At 43.3% G+C, this 20846-nt stretch overlaps 3 protein-coding genes across 3 annotated transcripts; 2 read left to right on the forward strand and 1 right to left on the reverse strand.

The window, feature by feature from the left end:
* The first annotated feature begins 6333 nt into the window (after positions 1-6333).
* il17c (interleukin 17c) lies at positions 6334-8655 on the forward strand. Its single transcript, XM_076733851.1, has 3 exons — positions 6334-6508; positions 6606-6841; positions 7744-8655. Exons 1-3 carry the CDS (start codon positions 6494-6496, stop codon positions 8009-8011), a joined length of 519 nt encoding a protein of 172 aa, XP_076589966.1. The 5' UTR covers positions 6334-6493; the 3' UTR covers positions 8012-8655.
* A 2174-nt stretch (positions 8656-10829) lies between these two features.
* On the reverse strand, positions 10830-17152 carry utp4 (UTP4 small subunit processome component). The gene is made up of 17 exons (XM_076732662.1): positions 17051-17152; positions 16698-16864; positions 16236-16424; positions 16037-16121; positions 15210-15299; positions 14872-15083; positions 14589-14760; positions 14302-14393; positions 14071-14167; positions 13702-13766; positions 13364-13480; positions 12792-12948; positions 12140-12246; positions 11924-12019; positions 11601-11786; positions 11329-11439; positions 10830-11142 (listed from the first exon to the last, which is right to left on the reverse strand). The coding sequence occupies exons 2-17, from the start codon at positions 16854-16856 to the stop codon at positions 11026-11028; spliced, it is 2052 nt and encodes a 683-aa protein (XP_076588777.1). The 5' UTR covers positions 16857-16864; positions 17051-17152; the 3' UTR covers positions 10830-11025.
* A 55-nt stretch (positions 17153-17207) lies between these two features.
* On the forward strand, positions 17208-19576 carry chtf8 (CTF8, chromosome transmission fidelity factor 8 homolog (S. cerevisiae)). The gene is made up of 3 exons (XM_076733800.1): positions 17208-17381; positions 17723-17846; positions 18468-19576. The coding sequence occupies exons 1-3, from the start codon at positions 17362-17364 to the stop codon at positions 18747-18749; spliced, it is 426 nt and encodes a 141-aa protein (XP_076589915.1). The 5' UTR covers positions 17208-17361; the 3' UTR covers positions 18750-19576.
* Positions 19577-20846: the final 1270 nt, after the last annotated feature.

Here is a 20846-nt window from a genome sequence, read left to right on the forward strand (position 1 = left end):
GAATTAAACTTTAGGAGTGCCAGCACATGGAAACCTAATGAATTTTACCCGCTTTAAGGTGTCTCTTATAACTACTTAGCATGTAATCATGATGAATAATGTTAACGAGTTCATCATTGAGACACTGAACTGATGGCCGCCATAGTTAAGTTGTTGTTACGCATGGGAGGTATTTTCTGGATACCTGAGGTGTTTTGCATTTAGGAAAGGCGTTCAGAGTTGTCTCTAAACCGTGACCGTTATCTGAAACAAATTATTATTTTTCCATAACTTGGACATGAGGACCACATTTATTCCTCTGACACTGAAAAATGAACCATTCGGAGGTCAGAGTCAGTGTCTGGAGACATTGACCTCTCCTTTCATTTCAATCAAGAGACGATTTAATGGCAGAAAAAACTCACCCTTTTGGCTGTTGGTTCTTCGTCTCAGCTCCAGATCTTGTCTCTGTGACTCATTTCCCCACGTCTGTATGTAGTCTGCTCTACTCAGTCATTTAGCTCAACCGCAATATTATATAGTTCGTTATATTGTGTTCTCTTCCTGAAATATACTTTAAACCTCCCAGGTTGACGTCATTATTAAATAAAATTTTGTTCAAGTGTTAGGTCAGATATTTTGACCGTGTTACAGCTGGTACACATTCCTGATGTTGGGATATATCCGTGAAACTAACTTGACTTGACATAACGCTAACTTATTTAGGCCTGTTCAAGTTCTTCAGTCACACACTCGACTGCCTTCTTACTTTTAACTTGTCTTCATGTGCATCAGGAGGTCTGCCTGCGGCGTTTCATAGGTGCCAGTCAGTTCCAACATGTGATTTTAAAAGAGCTGCTTTCACTCACATGAGTGGCAGTTCTGGTCTGGACCACAGAGACACTGACGGTGGTTTAAAAACTGATACTGTCACATGTATGACTTGCACTCAAACTTCAGCAATTTCAGCCTGTGAAGACGGTGCCTTCAACTGCAGTTCCTCTATTCGTCACAGTACATGCTTTCGCCAAGATCACTTGAAATCTGTTCAAAAAATCCCAACTTCTCTCTCTGGAAACACACCATGATTTTTCACTCAGAATAGTTCACATCATATTATCTAAAGTCGTTCAGATGTGCTGTACGGTTTCATTGAAACGACTCTGCTGACAGTTCCTGTTGTTCCACATACAGGCCGCGTCTGGTGTGAATATATGGATAGAAGGTCATTCTAATAGAAAAATGGATTCAAAGCTGTTGTTATGTGGTGTGAAAATATTTAACGACTCCTCTAGACTACAGATTTTTGGTCTGAATGGATCATATTCAAGTCATTTTGGGGTGTATTGTTTTACAGCCACTGGAGGTAATTTTATCTAATTTGTCCATGATTGGTTTTTAAGGCAGACACGTTTTGGTAATCAAATGTGAGGACCCATCTATTAGTCTGAAGCCAAAAATAAGGAGATTTTTCTGATAATAGAAATGCTATGAATATTCATGAAGGTATAGTCACATCTTGGAGGTTGTCTTGCAGCAAATCTTCATTCAGTTTCTTTTCTAAACAGCAAAAAATGAACACAGATTCTGTTGTCTCCATTTCACACAGCTGTCATGAAATGTGGAGCAAACTGAGACAGTTGTATCATTGCTCTTTTACTTCTCTGATGAGTAATGTCTTATTGGCTCAATTGGCAATAAGTGCCAAGCTCCAGTTTCCCAGAAGTCCCTGCTCTGCGTACATACACAAAGATGTCGGTGTTCATGTCTGCAGAGGCTTCACACTCCAGGGGGACTGACCAGTGGAAAGTTAACTGTGAATGCCCCTAACACACTCATGTTGATAAGAGGACATCCCCGTCTTTTCATAGGTGGACCTTCACATTGACAAAATGTCCCACTGCCATCTCACACACGCACGCACGCACGCACGCACGCACGCACGCACGCACGCACGCACGCACGCACGCACGCACACACACACAGTGAGACAGCCACACCACCAGCCTACAAACAAACAGTGTCAGTACTTGTTTCTGTGTCACAGTAGTTTTTGTTACGGCGCAGACCAGTTACTGAACGTAAAGACAAGGGTCTCAGTGATTTCTTTATTTGAATGTGTGTGTGTGCGTTCAAGCTGCACTGATTGATTTTTCGTACTACCAACTGAAAAACAAAGTAATGTGAAAGAGGCCAGTCACGGTGATGAGCTGAGAGGCTTCAGCACTGGTGGAACATTTTTTGCTGGTGAAGCCATAATGAGCATGAGGGACGGGAGAGGGGCCCCCTGGTGCCCCCATGTTTAAAAAAAAAAAAAAAAAAAGAGCTGTTTCTCAGTAGATGCACTGGTCGCTGCATGCAGCTGGTGCCTGTCTGATTTATTTTGTGCCTCTACCCCTCAAACAGCCTGAGTTTGCCTCTTTGTTTTATGGGCTGATAAATCACTCTCAGATTAACATGAACTGGTGATAATAAAGGAGCATTTAGCAGCTAAAAAGACATATTTTCTCAAATATTTTTTCGCTTATTTTCATCTTCTGCTTTACTTTACGCTCTCATAAAACCTATTTATATTAGTACATTTATATTATGTACCTTTTTATTTTGCTTGTGAAAAGGAAAAATTCAGAATCTTCTTTCAATCTGCTCAACATTGGCTCCAGTCTCAGCAGCAGAAACTCAGGAGAAAAACATTCGCAGCCCAGACTGACCAATCACGGTTTTTGTGGTCTCCATGTGATATCGCCATAGCTGCCTCAACATGCAGCTGTTTCTGAAGAGGTGTAGCCTATGCCCTAGTCATGCAGCCTATGCAGGCAGCTGCCATAACTGCACTGTAAATGAAGCTGAAGTTTAATTTTCATCAGAGTTAATTTCCCATGAACGAGCTGTGCATACACATAAACCTTCAACATGCGTCATTTGTCCGGTGGTGACGTACATGGTTGATTACGGTTGTACGGCCCTGCTGTGAAAAGCATACACTGATGGAGCGTACACGAAAAACACAAGCCAGATCAGAGAATGGGAGAGACTGTCCTCCCAGACAAAGCAGCAGCCTGGTACTGCCCTCCGGCAGCTGTTGGTCTTATGACCCTCGTCCATCAAAAGGAAGGAGGAAGTTGTGTGATGGTGTTACAGAGCCACAAAGTCCACAGGAGGAAGTTGAGGTGGTTGGAGGTGTCACCAAAATGTCTGACTTCTACACATGAGACTGCTGTTGGTTTCCTGTTTCCTACCAGCAGTCAGTATTGTTGTTTTTTCTTTTACCAGGAACTATAATTGTTGCCTAACCCGAACCAATCAGTTATTATTTCAGTCCTGATGAGGAAGGTCACCTAACATTAATGAAATAGTTACCAAAATTTTCCCCTAATCTCAATCATGTCATCTTTGTGCCTAGATTGAACCAGTATCAGATCAGCTGACGGGCTGAAGTTTGTAAGAGTAACAATAGGTTTGGAGAGGCACTGACAAATGATGATATCATCAGATCAAAAAACACCTGTATGTGTCATTCTGGAAGCCGCTCACAAACAAAGTCACAAACAAAGTATTCTGTAGTTGAAGTTAATAAGTGATGAGGCCATAAATCCCCTAAAACAGGAAATATGTTCAACATGGAAATAATCATGTACAGATACATTTCAATTTTCTCTAAACTTAAAGCCCACAAACAAAAACCATGGGAGTTCCACCTGCGCACTAGACCCTTCAGTGTTTTACACCTGGTCAAAGCCAACAACAAAAGGAGTGATTTGTATTTGTCCTGAGATGACCAATGATTTACATAGAAAGCCAGCGTTCAGTCCCAATGCAGGCAGTAGTGTGATTCTGTTAAATTGAAGTAAGCTTGGAGTGGCAGATGAGTGTGTAGCACAACAGACTTTCATGCAGGAGTTGGTGTCCTGTCACAGACCTGCAATTAGTGTCTATCTTTTAGTTTAGTTTTAGTTTTAGTTGTCTAACCGTACTTTATTTAGTCTGGAAAGACGTTGTGGTGAATGTGTTCGCACACTGTTCACCGTGCACACCCAGCAGACATGAGCATTAGCAATTATTTGGTGTGGATGCTGTGCCCACCTGACCACACTCTCCTTTAAGGTCTGTTTTGGTCTCCACCAGCTGCTGAGAGAAAGAAGTGTCTTCAGCTGCTAAATGCCCCCCATGTTCACTAACTAGTCGCTAACTTTATCACTGTATGCACTCAGTGTACAGTGGTTTTATCTGAGCTTTTCTTGCTGGTGACAGCTGACTGCTGTGGGAAACAGGATTGATGAGAGCTGTGAGACTGAACCAAAACAAAAAAAACTAGGCAATAGAACCAAAACCATGGGCTGAAAGATGAGAAAAGCTCCAGAGAAACGATTGCAGCTGCAGAGTTGGATGATAATTCTCTGTGTTTGTCACATCGCAACATCTTTCATATTACAAAAAGTCAGTTTTTCCATTAAAAGCATAAAATGTCAGCTGGTGCAGCTTTAATTCCTATTTCAGTTGCAAGTAAATTGACTGTTTTTGATGTCCACACACACACACACACACACACACACACACACACACACACACACACATGCAGCAAACTTCTTCCAGCTTGAGGGGATTGATAGAGGTTGATTTGAGCTTTTTACACATTAGACATAATGCAAACAAAAATGCACTTTGTCCTGAATGGCTGTGAGGAAAACACAGACTTGGATGTCATTCAAACAATAACTGACATTCAAAATTGAATGTGTTTGTTTTCTGTTACGTCAGGTGGATCTGAAACCAGATAGTGAGAGAGAGATCTGTGATTCTTCAAGACTGGAGTTGCCACACGGGTGACTGCTCAAACAGTGTCGATATAATCACAGATCATAACATGACAGCAGAATTCACTCAAGATGACACTAAAGACTTCCTTCAGCCACAGGACCAATGAGCTGTGACCACAAAGGGTGCTATTAATAGCTGCCACCCAATCTCTCTCAGAGGAGACTTGGCATCGTTCCTGGACCTGCTATACAAACGTCTGCTGGAAATTCTCCTGGCAGAGAAACCAAGGGAGATAAAAATACATTATATATTAAAAAATTAAATAATCCTGCTATTTTGGGATCTGAGTCTGGTTTGTTGTAATGCTGTATTCAGACATGTTATATTACTTCATCAGCACTGACGTCTGAGTCAGCGAGGGTGGGCTGTGGGCACAGACCTGGAATTTCTCATTTATCTCAACTTCATGCAACCCTCTGTGTTTTTATAGATGTCTTCTCATTTGTTTATGTAAGACAGACCTGAATAAACAAAGAGTGTCAAAGAGCCTTTTTTACATTTGATCGTCACAGAATCAGAGCTGCAGTCTTTTTGGCTTTTGGCTTTCGTTCCTCTTTTTACGCTCATTCTGTGTTTATGTGTTTTAAGTCAATGGCTCATTTTCGAAATAAATGCATAAATGAATAACTTTTCAACTTTCTGAAGCAAAACTGTTAAACTGTTTGTTTCTGAATGAAACAGCTAAATAAATAAACAAAAACATAAATTTTTCATTGTTTATTTTTCGGAGTGAAATGAATAGGTACATCTCAAAGTATTCCAAAGCAAACAAATAAAAAAAAATATTTTTAATAAAACAAAATGAATAAAGGTTATTTTACTTCTGAGAGACCTGAATACATAAATACACAAATCTGTACGTGTTCTTTAACAAATAAATGAAACTAAAGAAGAAGAACGTTCCTTTTGTTCTGAAATACACACATAAACAAATGAATAAATAAAGTTTAGATTACCTTCTATACCAGTGTCAAAAGTCCTGAAGTAAACAGGCAAATAGGTCAGGGTTTCCTAAATCACCTAACTCAACCTTATCTTGACCCTACACGCGCACACACACATACACACGCACGCACGCACGCACACACACAAGATATTAGCATCTGTTGCTGTCTGGTGATAATTTACTAGTAAAGCAAAGTCTCACTCTGTAATGATTGTTAAACTAAATAGGCGACCTTTAGACGTGACTAGTGTCTCAAACAACACACAGGCACTTACACTTCAACACACAGACACAGACACACACCAAGCGTGTGTGTGTGTGTGTGTGTGTGTGTGTGTGTGTGTGTGTGTGTGTGTGGTACAGCTCTCTTTGTGAGAAACAGTGTGAGTGTTAGTGCTTCAAAGAGCTTCAAAGGGCTGTGTGAGGGTTCAGACCTGTTTTGGAGGGTCAGGTGTGATGGTTCAGGTGAGGGGAGGGGGCTGGGCTGGGCATTACGTCAATGAGCGCCCTCACAGGAGATAGAAGTCCACGGGGCACATTCCTATGACAGCACGCGAGTAGCCTTCACACCTACACTGAAGGCAACTTTCACTTAAAAGAGGAAGTCGAGGAGGTAAATAGCATTTCCATTTCCTCATGCCGCCGGTTTTTCCCAGGCGCACCGATAAATAGTAGACGCCTGAGCATGGTGGCAAGTTCCAGCAAAGCGGATCCGCTCGTTAACGGTCAGTGAGAGGACAGACACAGAGGATGGACGTGAAACAGGTGAGTGACAGAGACAGGACGGGGTCTGCTGCTGGGAGCGGCTACTCTCTGCGTCCTCCATCACTTCAGCTCTGTCTGTCTGTCTGTCCCCACACAGATTCTCATCTTCGGACTTCTCCTCGTGCATGTGAGAACGTGCATGGGGAACCGGTGCTATGCCGACCACGAGCTGAGTGACGCGGCAGACAGGAAGCTGAGGAGCCGCTACCCGCAGCCTCCGGACCCCTCACCTGCGGCGGCACCTGACTCACCTGCCTCCTGCCCGGTGGCGCTGTACCAGCAGCAGCCGCCGCAGCACATCAGCGGCAGGTCGCTGTCCCCCTGGAGATACGTGTAAGTGACATTTCAGACATTAATACGACACCCACAGTCCGCTGCTGTAAAGCTTTTAAGATACACCTGCATGGGATCAGGGACTTTTAATCAAACCGCATAATTGGACCCCTAATGACAGACCTAACGGGATTAAGGGAAATGTCATAGTTCCACATCCATCCAAATGGCTAAACTTGGTGATACACGCTTGTCATTTCAATTTTGTTAAAATCCCAAAGTTTTCAAACATAATAAAACTATGTCAGGGCAAAGAAATCCTCTTTAAAATCACTCTGAAGCCGTCCTGAGTGTTTGCATATGATGGAATGAAGCCGCCATAAAAACCAGGCATTACGCATCGTAAAGCTTAAGCGAAACTAACTCTTAATGGGAATGTACATTACCACTGTCCTCAAATGCGTCGTGCTGCATTTGCGTACTTGCATCAGCCTTAAACCTTCATGGTTATTCGTGGTGGTGATTTTCACACCTGGCTCCGGGCTTCGAGCGCCGATGACGCGCTCAGGTGCGGCACACCCCGGCTCCGCAGAGGGAAAGTCCCCTCACAGCTCTGCTTGCACACAACCGCTGGGAATGACGTGGTTTCTTTTCTTGGGAAATGTGTTATCGCTAATGTGTTGCACTTTGTTAACTGGCTTTTTCCCACTGTGAGTTTGCACTGAGATGTCATTTGGATGTGATGTGCAGGTTTTATGTATGTTTGAACATGCAAAGCGCAGAAATGAAAACCCTGTATCTCCAAAAAACACGTTTTAGTTTGATTTATTCGATCTATCAGTGAAGGAAAAGAAAGATTTAGCATTTCCAGGAAAGCATTTTATTGGATGTTGCCTATCTCAGTCACATCTCCTCACTGTCCCTGGATCAGCTGCTCACCTAGTCTTCTTGTTCCTTTCCAGGCTTGTAACAATGAAGGATCACTACCCTTCCACCTATGCTGAGGCTCAGTGCCTGTGTTCAGGATGCATCCTCATCCAGGATAACTCAGGCCCGGAGAAGAGACCGCTCTCAGTGGAGAGTTTTGACTACAACTCGGTGCCCATAAAGCAGAGCAGGGTGTTTCTCAAGAGGGAGCTCTGCAGTGACGGCAAGACGTACCATCTGAGGCCGGTGACTCTGGAAGTAGCTGTGGGCTGTACCTGTGCCAGAGTCAGGACCTCCTCCTAGAGGGGAACTATCCGGACCTGCTGTCACACTGGCATACTACAGTTTATATTGCATTTGTTTTAAAATGCACCAAGTTCTCTGCAAAATCCATCTCAGGGGTGTCAGGTGCTGCAGTGAGACTGTTGGCTCAGAGGTCACATTGATCCAGTCATGACAGCGCTAACCTGAACGCACAGCCCACACCCCTGAAATCATTAATGAGACGTGAAGTCAAAGTCACAGCAGCTTATTTTTATTGATGACAATGATGACATCATAATTGATACATCTACAATATGTTTTGTAGGTCTTTGTAGGCCCTGTTTACTCTTCATCATGACTTGTTTATAGCTCTGCATAGTGCAGCGAAAGTAAAGTGGGTATTTTACTCTGTATTCTTCTCATATTGATGGCCTTGTCGTCAAAGAAATTTGCTATTGTATAGTTGTGTAATATGATAATTTAACTGCTATTAATATTTGAATAATTATCTATTTATTTGTTTTGCATGTGGCATCTTTAGAATGCTTTGAGTGGATGAAGAAGACTTTGTATTCATTTATGTTGAATATCTTGTAGGTTTGTCCCAGTGGGACTTTACAGGTCTAATGAAGACTTAAAAGTTCAGCTTCTTTGAAGCAAAATAAAGAAAAATGTCCGATGTTAAAGAAAATAAAGTCTCTCTGTTTCTATATTCAAAGCTCAGGAGTCAGGTATTCCTTTCAGTATATTTACTCAGGATTTGTAGGTTCCAGGTCGATGTAGTAAGTGTGTGTGTGTGTGTGTGTGTGTGTGTGTGTGTGTGTGTCTTCTAAAAAAGAAATGAAAAATAGTTTTATTTGACATTATCAGAAGGAGGACATAAAATTACACACCAGTGAGATAATGACAACATAATGTAAAGCCCTAGACTTGTTGTATTATGTGTATTTGTATTGTGGTTCTTGATGTAAAGATGCAGGAGTTGGTCACTAAACAACATCATCCTATACTGTCATCAATAAAATTACTTCAGGTCAGAAATCCATAAAATAAGATAAAAAAAAAAAAAAAACACAGGTCACATCTCCAAATGTCCAATAAGCTGTGATTTGACCGATTTTAAATTGTGGTTTGTGTTTGTTTGTGTTTGTGTTTGTGCATGAGTCAGGCTGTAGATCACTGAAAATGGGAGTCTTCTTAGCACGTGCAAGTCCGCCTGCATACTCTCTAAATGTTGTGCAGTATTATGGAATACATCTTTGTCACATTCTCTTAGAATCTGTTCGATTATAGAACACAGAGTTCTGCAGTGGCTTTAAATCTGCCTAAACACTAAACCGTCCCATCGGTGAAAAGGTGAGTAATTTAACATGACACCAGCTGCCAATGGAGCACTTATCAAATGCTTTCTTCTTTGCTTGTGTTTTGGGTCTGTCTTGCGCACTCATCCACACAGTTTAAGTTACAAGTCTTTTTTCACACAAGACATGTTGACATGAGGCAGTGAGAAAAGCACAAGTGTAAACAATGAAATGACTGATGGCAGAACTCCATGTAACCGCGTCAGCTTCATGCTTCTGGTGCTGTGCATGCTGGCTCACTGTCGCACCGTCACGGCTGACTGGGACACTTGAATAGAACACACAGCCAGCGTTCATGTTATTAGTAACACCTGTGCCTTTTCTACTGTGACATGTCAAATGAAGCTGCCCCCATAGGTATCAGTGGAGTTGATGCCTGGTGAGTGTTAAGGTGTATGATTCACATCATTTTCATACACATCAAATCAGTCAGGGTACCCCCGCTCTCTGCAGGGAAGCCTTTTCTCCGCTCGTTAAGTTTTATTTGTTTATATTTTGGCACCCGTTTGAACATTGCTTAGATTATTCAAACATCTAAAACCTCTGACCGCACAGTCAGAAGTGGCAGCTTCGTTTCATTGCGATAGAATTTAGCTTCATATCACACCCTTATTATGTAACATGATCTTTTTGCATAGTAACTATTTCAGTCAAAATGTGTATTTTTGGTCAAGTTCTTTTTCACCTCATTTGAATGGATTATAATGACAAAACTCAAACAGCTCTTTTGACTGTCAAAGTAAAAAAACAAAAGTTTATGTATACCTCTGGCTGACCATGTTCAGGTATCCAGTTCAGTTGTGTTTTGTGAAAGTCTGATAGTCTACATCAGGACGCCGCCGCCTGGTGGCTACATGAAAGCTCTACCAGCCACTGATTCAGTGATATGATGTTATTGAAGTAGCTCAACAGTGGTCTCTGCTGCCTGAACAGCAGCTGTACCACAGACCGCATTTGGTCATCACTTATTCCCTTATAGATGTATTTCAGTGTGTAAATGTGAATTTAAAACTCAAGTTTGTTCATGTGTGAAAATAGGAGATGCAAGAAGAAATATCTCATGATGTCAAAGGGACAAAATTTAATGAGGGCGTGGGGTGAGCAAAGGGAGGAGGAGGGAAGAGAGAAGGTAGACTTAGATATTATCTGCCTGATATCAGTCGAGATCATCTGGTTTCTCTGAAGCTGCTATAAAATCCATCTGGAACTGTTGTCATAGCAACAAGTCCTTAAACCCAAACCTGTGAAAGTGCAGTTTGTTGATCATTACCAAATTGCAGTTTGAGGAAAGATTCAGACTGTTTAAGCCAAGTGGAGCCAGATCATACAGTGTGACATTGAATTGGACATTAAGATGGGAATTAGTCATTTTGAACAGTAAAACTTTATATTTCATTATTAACTCACTGATGAAACTGCTCTTTCTGTTAAAGCTAATGTTTAAGAGACTTTAGTGAGGTGAGCTAAAAACATCAATTCCATTTACAAATTCAAGTCACTTCTCAATCAAACAAGACTGACAGCAAATAGTTCAATTTATTATTTTATCAAAGCATTTCTTTACAAAGTGGTGACGCATTCACACTTACTGAGAATGATTTTAGATGTGAGAGTTACAGAGAATCAACTCAAAGAAGTAACAATCCTTTCCTCCGATATGAACATCCCTCCTGGAAACCTGCTTCAGTTCATTTATGTGGCAAACTTCTTCTGCCGGACAGGTGCGGGAAGCTGAGACATGATGTCCAGCAGGGGGCGCTCCACCACAACCAGAGAATGGTCCTCCAGTAAAGTGACACATAGGATATGCTGTGGGATCAAATACGAGGAGAGCATTAGAAACATCATAAAGATTAGCAGGTGTGGTTCTTTAATTAAACTAGTCTGTGAGCGTGGCGCCCAGCTCTGCTCTGCTCTAAGGCTCCTCTCGTCTCCGTCACTTGGAGGCAGCGCAGCAGTAAAAGCAGAGCTCCACTGTGCTCAGTATGACCGTACCTGGAAATTCTTGCATATCTTAAAGGCGTGGCTGTGTCTGATCCTCTCCTGCTCAGGGAGACTCCTCAGTGTCATCTGATTGTAGAGCATAGTCTTTGCTTCAGGGAGGGGCTGCGCGTGGAGACAAAGACACCGACATACAGTTACAGCAGTATTCAATCACCAGAGCGAGACGGCTGAAACAGCCTCCACATGGCACAGATGAAGCAGTTAGCACCTCTGGTTTTGGAGGCTTTGTATCAAAGTGCAGACAGGAGTCAGTGCTCACATACCAGACTCTGGTCAATGATGCAGAACATGAACGTGTCGTGCAGGAAGATGTGAGCTGGGTTTTTGGGATTGAAGGTGATGTGGGTGACGGGCGTGTCCCTCTGCAACCACAGAGAGTGCAGTCCTTGTTTCTGCAGCTTCCGACTCCACTCTGTGTATTCTTTCTGCACCAGAGAGTACTCAAAGATCTGCACCACACACACACAAACAAACACACACACAGGACAGGAAACACACACCGTATCAGCATCTGTGCAACATATCCATCACAATGTTACCTCTGAGAAACTCTGTGTGCTCGTCTTTTACAGAGCAGTTTACTCACCTGCTGGTCGGCGTGCGCCACGACCAGGTTGCTGGTCGTTGGGTGGATGGCTATGGCCGTGGGACAGGAGCTGTACACAGGAACTGTACAATGAAGCTGCAAACACACAGAGCAATAAGAGAAACATGGAGTTACTATTGTTGCTTTGGCTACGATTCAAATTTTACGCACAGAGAAATAACATGGATAGAGGAGAAAAGGTGAGCTCCAACTCACCTTTAGCTTGTGAAGGTTGTAGACGTGGATCTCACAGTCTGTGTTTGCTGTAGCGAGCCATTTGCCGTCGTCACTGGCGCACAGCAGGTGCACTGGCTGGCTGGAGCCTGGACACCACACACTCAACAATCAATATTGTTGTTGCGGCTGCTTTAGCTTTCTGCCTATTGTATAACTTGTCCAGATATCATTTCATTATTTTTACATTCTCACACACAAACCTATATATTGAGATGTGTTTTCTTTATGTAATTAACTTCTTGTAGAGCTGAAACGGTGCTGAAGCTGGACACGTTTCAGCCTTTTGAATGCTCAGATATACATCTGACAGTGATTAATAGAACCTAACAAAACCCTATTTACACAGCAGCCTTTGTTTCAATGCTACGTCAGCTATGTAACTGCTTGAACTTCACTTGTGCAACCAAAACATTGTTTTTACTGGCCGACACGGAAAGCAGTGACAGACTCCAGTGTCCCCCGTGGTTTAGAGAAAGGCTCGTCAGCACTTTAAAGACTGGATTTAATGTTGGATGCAAACTATCTGGTTTTTATTTTCTCATAAGGTTTCTACAAAAATGATGCATTGCTCACAACTGTACAATACTGCTGAAAACCCCATGAGCAGTCCAGACCCTGGACTCAGACTCACCTGACTTGGGTTTGAGAGTGTGAAGGTATTTGCACTCCAGCTGGTTGAGGGAGACAACAATGACTGAAGAATGGCTGGAGGAGGCAAAGAGTTTGGAGGAGTCAGAGGAGAAGCGGAGCTGGTGGGCTGAGCGAAGGTCCTTAGGTAGTTTGGACAACTGAAGGGAGGAAGAGGAAGGGGACACAGACGGTGAGCTCTGTAATGGTCCTTGCTACCGACAGACAGCCTGTTAGGGGCTGTGTCCACCTCAAGGTGAAAACACCCAGCTGGAAGCACTTCAGCGCGCTTTGATTTTTCAGGTGCTTTGTTTGCTATGATACGGAATATCTGTAAAAATAATGATTACTTTATGTGCTGCAAGTGTCTAATTTCACAACAAATACTGGATGGAAAAATGTTGGAGTGAACGTTTGCAGAACTCAGTTTTCTATTTGGCTCAAGCTCTACACAGAGTTGATGAGGAATACCTGTCTTCCTGTAAAGAAGCAGTTTATTTATGGGCAGGGCTGTGAGAACAATGACTGATACAGAGGAGCACAAGGGGGCAGTAGTGTCATTGTTGAGGAGCCCACCTTGGTGATGCTGATGTTGTTGTACTGTAATCTGTAGAGACGGACACTGGAGACAGTAGAGTATGCCAGCCAGCCTCCACAGGGAGACAACGCACTGCTGCAGATGTGATCCTCTCCCTGCAACAGTCAGCACACACACACTTCATTCTCAGAGTTCAAAGGATAAATAAAGAGGCATAAAACAGCCAAAGACAGTGAGGTCAACTGGTAGATGTGTGTTTTATGCCTTCGTTACATAGCTGCCATTAGAGAGATGACAGGAAGTGAAGGGCAGAGGGAGATGGTAACAACACGCAACAAGCTAGACATAGACAATGTAAAATAAAATCAGTACACACCTTCCTCTTCAGCTGGATCAGTTTCTCTGGTTTTCTCTTCAAAGGTAGACTGTCGCCAGGCTTCCCTGTTCAGACACAGAATAAAGTGGCGCAATTATTAAACTGCACAACTGTTCAGTCAGATACAGGCATGCTAACAGGTCAGGGATTCTGAGGGTATGCCCACGAGAAGAAAACAGGTGTCCTAGTGCTAAAAAACCAAACAAGAATCACAATAAATTGTAACACTGAATTGATATACTTACGAATGGTAATACATAACGTAAGGAAGTGACAGTACTGAATCAGGAGATGAACATATCGTCTCAGCCCTCCTGGACAGCTAGCTACCGAGAGTCAAGCTGCCTGTTAAGTGCATGTTTTCCTCACCGTGTCCATCGCTCTCCCCCACTCTCCACAGCTCTAAATGATCAGGGAACTGGAAGAGCAGCAGTCCTCCTTTATTTGCACAGCAGACCAGGCTTCTCTGCATGAAAGACAGACGGACAGAAGTGAGCATGTCGTCATGGGAACAGCCGTGACCTACAGTGGCCTTAAAGGTGCTTTCTTAGACACTAAACTATTTGTGAGAGCTGGCTCCTCCACTCAACATGAACTCACGTGAGGGAAAGCTATTTTGCGCAGTGCTGATTCCTGGGTGTTCTTCTCCACCTTGTCCAGCAGGGGTCGCACGACCAGCTGGGTGTCCATGCCTGACAGGATTACAGACACCAAAACACGTCATATCGCAAGTTCACATTTAAAATAGCAGTCTAACCAGCTGGTGAGTTGTTGCATGACATCAAATTGCATTATTGCAGCTGAACCAGGCTCAAAGCTCTTAGACATTATAATATTATAATTATAATATACATTTATGCAACACCAACAGCAGATGGAACACTGACCTCCAGAAACCACAGCGGTGTCTGTGTGGACGAGCGCCCTCACATCATGCGAGTGGTTTTTAAAGGTCCTCGTTCGGACCCACTCCTTATCCTGCTGGTCCACGGTGGAGGAGATGAACTGAAACTGGATGACGGTGCCCTCTGATGTCCCAGCTACCACACTGCTCTCATCCTGTTCAATATTCAGAGAGTTTACATCACTGACTGTCAGGTGACACACACCTACACCTGCCTTTAACCTCTAAGTTGTGTAATGTGTCGTAATCCGTGGTGACACACTCACCCTTGAAGCAGAAAGAGCCAGGACGTCCCACTTGGTGACCAGGTGAGTTCTGACCAGAGTTCCAGTGAGTCCGTCCCAGATCTGGACCTTCCCTGCAGAATCACCGCTGATGATTGTGTGGTCAGACAGGAAGACGATGCTCCAAACCACAACCTCTTTGGTCTTGGATGCCCCCACACCTCTCTCCACCAGCAGTCTGTGTGTGGTGTGGCCTGAAGTCAGCAAAAGCAAACAGACACTGAAAGGTCACAATCACACCATCAGGGGATATTCAAGGAACACATGGAGAAGTCTTCTGACGCCCATTTGAATATTTTAGTTCAGTTGTATCTCCTTACCCGTCTCTGCATCAAATATTCTGATCATGTCCATCATGCCAGCAGCGATCAGTGTACCAGAGGGATGCCAGGACAGAGATATGATACGACCTAGAATATCACATAAACCAAAATGAAACAGTCAGTGTCAAGAAGTCACAGGTAGAGTCCAATTACTCCCATAACAAACTGCTCAAGTAGACAAAAAAATACCATTTGGCAAAGTTGCTGAAGTAAAAGCATAAAAACACTTAGACAATAAACTCTTCAGGTACTTTGTGTTTTCATATTGTTCAGTGTGTGCAGCCCAGAGATCTTCACAAAACATTTTATGCAAGTCCAAGTCAAGTTTCAGGTCTTTAATCAAGAGCCAAGTCTCAAGTCTCTTTCTGGAATAACAGGTGTTAAATCAGGTTAGAAACAGCCACTGTGCAACATGGTTATTGCTGCAATAACACAGGAGCAGCCCATTGTTGAATGAAGCAGGGTAAGCCAATAAAGAGACCTGAGCATCAGTCCTAACGCCCAACAGGGCTGTTTTATCCACCTATATTTAAAGAGGATTTCCCATATCTTAATTTTTTCATGGCGGCTTGCAACAACGTCAACAAAGAACAACACTATCTGTGATCAGTTAAGTCGTGAACAATCTCCTCTCGCTCTACCGCTCCGTCTACTGACAATCACACACGCTCTGCAGAGAAACAGAGATGTGACTCCTGTAAATGTACTGACTGTGGTACAGCCTCTCCTGTTTAATGTAACGTCACTACTCAGCCCAGGGTGTGTATTTATGTTTATGACTGCCAGCTGAAAAGTAAAAATAACGAATCAGCTTGTCATCTTACCTTTCTGTCTGTCAAGGTTTCTTTGAAACCGAATCCTGTCCTCCAGGATTTCAAACATCTTCACTGTTCCATCCTCACAACCGACCTGAAATCAGCAACATTAATTCAAGCAACAATCAAAGCTCAAGGCTAGATGAGGCTCGACACTAATCTAGGTAACAAAAGCCTGGTTTGGAGTTTCACATGAAACTTGACTGACCGTTAGCAGCGTCCCCTGGCTGTTGCTAGTGATGGTCCAGATGGGTCCTCCATAGGCCTCCACAGTGTACCTGGGCCTCAGGTTCTCCAGGTCATACTCTGTGATCTCTCCATCCAAACCAGCACTGAACAAACGCTGGCCCACCCAACACAGCGCCTCAACAGCCCTGCCATCCCGTCCTGGGATGACCTGTGCATCAAAATCAAAACAAGCGTGGACGTTAGCTTAGCTCCTGTTTGAAGGATTTGTCTTGTGCAGAACTCAGTTGACAAATTGAGCAATTTAGTGTTTCTTAGTCAATCTGCAAAAGTACTGTTTCACACACATACACACTACAACTCAGTGAAGTGTGAAGGTTTCCTGTCCTCTCATTACCACACAGACTTCTTTTAACAAAGTGTCATGTTCAGCAGATGATTATAGCCTGTGGGAGTGCTGTCTGGACTTCCTCTGAGCTCTTACCTTTTCTTGGAAGTAGTGGTCCAAGAAGCTGAAGATCTCCACGGATCCATCAGCCCGGGCTACTGCCAGTCGCTCCGTGCGGCTGTTGAACGCCATGGCTCTGACAGCACTGGGCATGTAGTCGAAGAACCGAACACGGTGCACCTTAAACTCACCCATTTTCACCACTAAGGGAGATAAAAACAGCAGGTTAATGAAGCTGGTCGGGCGACAGCGAAGGCAACCTGTAAACCTGCAGTCCGCTAGCAAACCAAAAACCTCTCAGGTTAGACACACAGTTCAGAGTCTGTGCTCAGCAGTCTGTTTAAGTTCAACACTTTTTACATTATTCGTCTTCATAAAACACCGTTTACCTGCTATTCTTCCTCCAGCGTCGCTAAAGTTTCTTTGCTATCAACTCAACACGCTGAAAAACACCAGGACCCACGTTGAAGACGTTTGAACCGGTAATGAATCACCCACAGGGGCCGACAGAAACGGAAGTACGTCATCACGCTGAGAGCACGCACTGCTGGCGGGAAATACTACCGGATTCTGAACGCTGACAGAGTGGTCTTAGTTATTGTTTTACTGCTGAGCTGGGACCAGTTCCATGGACATGCGTTGATCATTTGTTTTGTTTTGTGTGAATGTTACGCGTCAGTCTTTGCTCTCTGGCAGGACAATGGTTCAAATAGTCATAAGGTAACGTACGAATGGTGAACTCACTCCAGTTTATCTTCCTATTGCCTGGTGATGCGGTGTTTCATGTAAGAGCTGACATTTTATTGATGAGGTGCTTCTGAGTAAAGTTGGACGCACGCCGACCTGAAGAGTGGCTCATGCGGATTATTAAAGGTTTCGTTATGTTGAACGCATTTTATGCCTTCAACAATATCACAGTATAAAATCCGAAAGGTAGCTAATGCTTGAGTAGAGTTTGGTGTGACTGTCACTGTAGTGTTCATCACTTCTAGACTGAAGTCTTTCCAGGTGTGTTTAGTTGATCCAGGTGTGTGTGTGCGTGTGTCTGTGTGCTCCTGCAGAGGCAGTGTGGATGGCAGCAGTCCTCCAGAATGGCTGCTGGTGGAGCTGCAGGGAGAGATGATTCCCAGACACAACTCTGGTCTGGCTGGAAATGTCATGGGAGACCTGCTCTACACCACAGAGGTAAATAAAAGACTGGAGAGCACACTTCAGATGCAGACTAAGTTTTAGAGATACAATGTGGCTAAGCAAAATTAGCTAAGTTAGTTCTCTGCTCGAGCAGTTATAGTAAAACAAAAATGCTCTTCCCAGAGCCACAGGTGGTATCTTCACATTGAAGATTTCATCCAACAGTCGAAAATCCAAAGATATTGAATCAATACTGGCTTTACTCAATTAATCAACTGAGCATTTCAGCTCCAGTGTTTATGTTTTTACACTGGGTTTTCTGTAAGTTAATAGAGTATATCTACTCTTTCCTATTGTGATTGTGTGTCTGTGAAGACTCTAGTCAGTTTAATCAGTCGACAGAAAATTAATTGGCAACAATTTTGATCATCAGTTTTATTGTTTTTGTCATTTTTCAACCAAAATTTCCAGCTTCAGTACTGAGGATTTGCTGCATTTCTCCTTCTAGTGTGACAATAAATACATTTTTGTTAGATTTTTTACTACTGATCGGCCAACATTTCCCAGACCAAACAATTAATCAAGAAAATGTAGGTGTAAATGCTCGAGCTGTAAACGGTCATCAGTAGAGGCTGAAAAATTTTACCCAGCTGTTTTTCTTCTTCCCTCCACCAGGGGGTACCAGTGCTGATTGTTGGGCACCATATTCTGTATGGGAAGCAGGTCAAACTGGAGAAACCCTTCGCTGTCCTCACCAAGCGCTCTGGCCATTCGCAGGATCGCCTGGGCAGCCGTGACAACGCCAATAACAATGATGATGTCACAGAAGTACCCATGGAAACAGACCAGGAAGGACCCGCCTCCACCTCTTACTCCGTGTCTGCTCTCATCAAACGAAAGTTGATCTTTAAGACGCGTCCCAAACCCATCATCACTAACGTACCCAAGAAGGTGTGACTTTTCCTCACTTGGTCACAGAGGTCCTGTGTGATGGCACACACTGCTCTGACCTCTGACTCTACACTTGATTCAGTGTCGTCCCACGCTGATATGTTGCAGTTTGCTTATACATTTGTTCTACAATTGATCAATGCCATCAACCATTAACCTGGACAGGTTCCAATGAGAACCTGTCCAGGCTCTTTGTATGTATGAACGGCGTTTATCGGCATGAGGAGTAAATGTTGTTTTAAAGGCTTTTGCACACTGACAGGAATCACATTCAGCATGGAATACTTAGTAACTGTAAGGTCTTTCTGAGAAAAAAAAAAAAGCTAAATTAAGCAGCAATTTCAATCCTGGAGTAGAAAAGGGACACAGCAGCAAAGTGTCCACCAGATGGCAGCATTATCATATGTTATGACTGGATCAGACGTCTCTGCTGCGGTGGGTGGGTTCTCTTCAAATATGTGAATCCACTATAACGTATCTGAAAGCAAATGTCCGCAAGGTGAACTCTGAACTCGCTGTTGATTCTCCTGTGAGCTGGTTTTAGGATCAAGAATAAGATGTGAAGAAGTGGAAGTTTCACGTGCTGAATTTAATGTGATTATTATTCATGTCGAGACGCTGCAGAGTCATGGTGGAGCCTCAACAGATGGTTGATCACTTCTTCTTGATAGGACTGATAAGAATGGTGTCTCATATCTGACGCTGTCGAGATAAATATATACTTTAGAAATGTTACCAGACAAAATCATTCAGGCAATTGCTGCAGGCTTAATGGGCACTTTGACAGTTTCAAAGGGTTCAGTGACTGTGTTTGGAAAATAAAGTTTACATTTAAAAAAAAAATCCTACAGATTAACGTTATTTCTAAATATTATGTGTAATTTTAGTTGCCTAACAATGAATTGTTGTTTTGACTTCAGTTGGCGCTCAGAGACGTACAGTCTCTACGTAACTGTTTCATATGACAGCATGAATCACACACACTGGATGGGAAACAAGTAGCAGGTTACAGGTGCCATTTGAAGTTGCATAACAAGTCTCAGAAGGTTTTCAAAATGGAGAAGTAGCAGCAATATTCTCACATTTAATCATCAGCTGCAGCCCACATAGCCGATCTTGATGAATGTTTAGGTGGCATGGCTCTAAACCAAGCCTTTTCACTAGAAAATGGTTACAGATGTGAAATGAAATGACACTCCTTGAATATAAAGCCCAACCTGTCGCCCCAGCAGGATTCCATGTTAACCTTCAGAAAGTAAAGATTTTATTGAATCAGTTTGAGTGAGTCCCTCCTGCGTACAGATTTCCTGCTGTAAGAGTAGACGTTAAACACTGACAGCGTGGTGAAGGTGGTTCAGCATCCTGACGACAGACGCAGCGTGGGAAACGCACCGCAGCGCGTTGAACAGATAGACAGGAATAGAAGTCGAGGTGCAGTGTGGAGGCCGATGAGCATCTCAGCGGTGTCATTCAGGATTCACAGGATTCACTGTTTTGGCATAAAAATATATAATTTGAAGGAGAATATTTGTAAAGCAGGGTTTGGAGGAGCACTGCACACTAAGAATAAAACTGTACAGAAGCACATGTGAACAGCTGTTTGGTGATAAACATTCAAGCTCTTAGACTCAGACTTCCAGCATACAGTATTTTGGCATGTTGCCAGGATGTTTACAGCCTGTAAGTACAGGTATGTGTGTGTTTGTTTGAGGGCGGTTCCCATGTTGAGGTGTATCGCCAGAAGAAAAAAAGCCGTCCAGTGCGCCGTTACTGAAGGGACCGATTCATTCAGCTGCTTCCGTCCCCTCTGCTCAGCATTCAGACACCTCCCTCACACACTCAGGCAACACGTTTTTAAACTCATGCCTCGAACCATGTTGTTAAAACTCAGTCGTTACAGTCAGTGGCTGACACTTCTCCAATAACTTATATCTGTGTTCACTCTCCATACTGCTTTTGAATGAAGTACATTGAAATAATGTAGCTCTTCTGTCCTGTACAGTAGTTCTCATTCAGAGAAAATAAGGCCGTGTTCATGGATGGTCGCAGTAATACAGTGGTGTTGCTGGCAAATAAGACTATCATCTAGATCTAAGAGCCCCT

This window comes from Chaetodon auriga, chromosome 6, assembly GCF_051107435.1.
Source record: "Chaetodon auriga isolate fChaAug3 chromosome 6, fChaAug3.hap1, whole genome shotgun sequence".
In the NCBI taxonomy this organism is placed as follows: domain Eukaryota; kingdom Metazoa; phylum Chordata; class Actinopteri; order Chaetodontiformes; family Chaetodontidae; genus Chaetodon; species Chaetodon auriga.

Coding starts and splice junctions, on each gene's coding strand:
- il17c (XM_076733851.1), top strand. Junction 6,842..7,743: donor CTGTCCCCCTGGAGATACGT/GTAAGTGACATT, acceptor GTTCCTTTCCAG/GCTTGTAACAATGAAGGATC.
- utp4 (XM_076732662.1), bottom strand. CDS start 16,856: ATGGGTGAGTTTAAGGTGCACCGTGTTCGGTTCTTCGACTACATGCCC. Junction 12,949..13,363: donor ACAACATCAGCATCACCAAG/GTGGGCTCCTCA, acceptor TCCTCCCTTCAG/TTGTCCAAACTACCTAAGGA. Junction 11,440..11,600: donor GCATCATTGACCAGAGTCTG/GTATGTGAGCAC, acceptor CTCCACGCGCAG/CCCCTCCCTGAAGCAAAGAC.
- chtf8 (XM_076733800.1), top strand. CDS start 17,362: ATGGTTCAAATAGTCATAAG. Junction 17,382..17,722: donor ATGGTTCAAATAGTCATAAG/GTAACGTACGAA, acceptor GTGCTCCTGCAG/AGGCAGTGTGGATGGCAGCA. Junction 17,847..18,467: donor ACCTGCTCTACACCACAGAG/GTAAATAAAAGA, acceptor TCCCTCCACCAG/GGGGTACCAGTGCTGATTGT.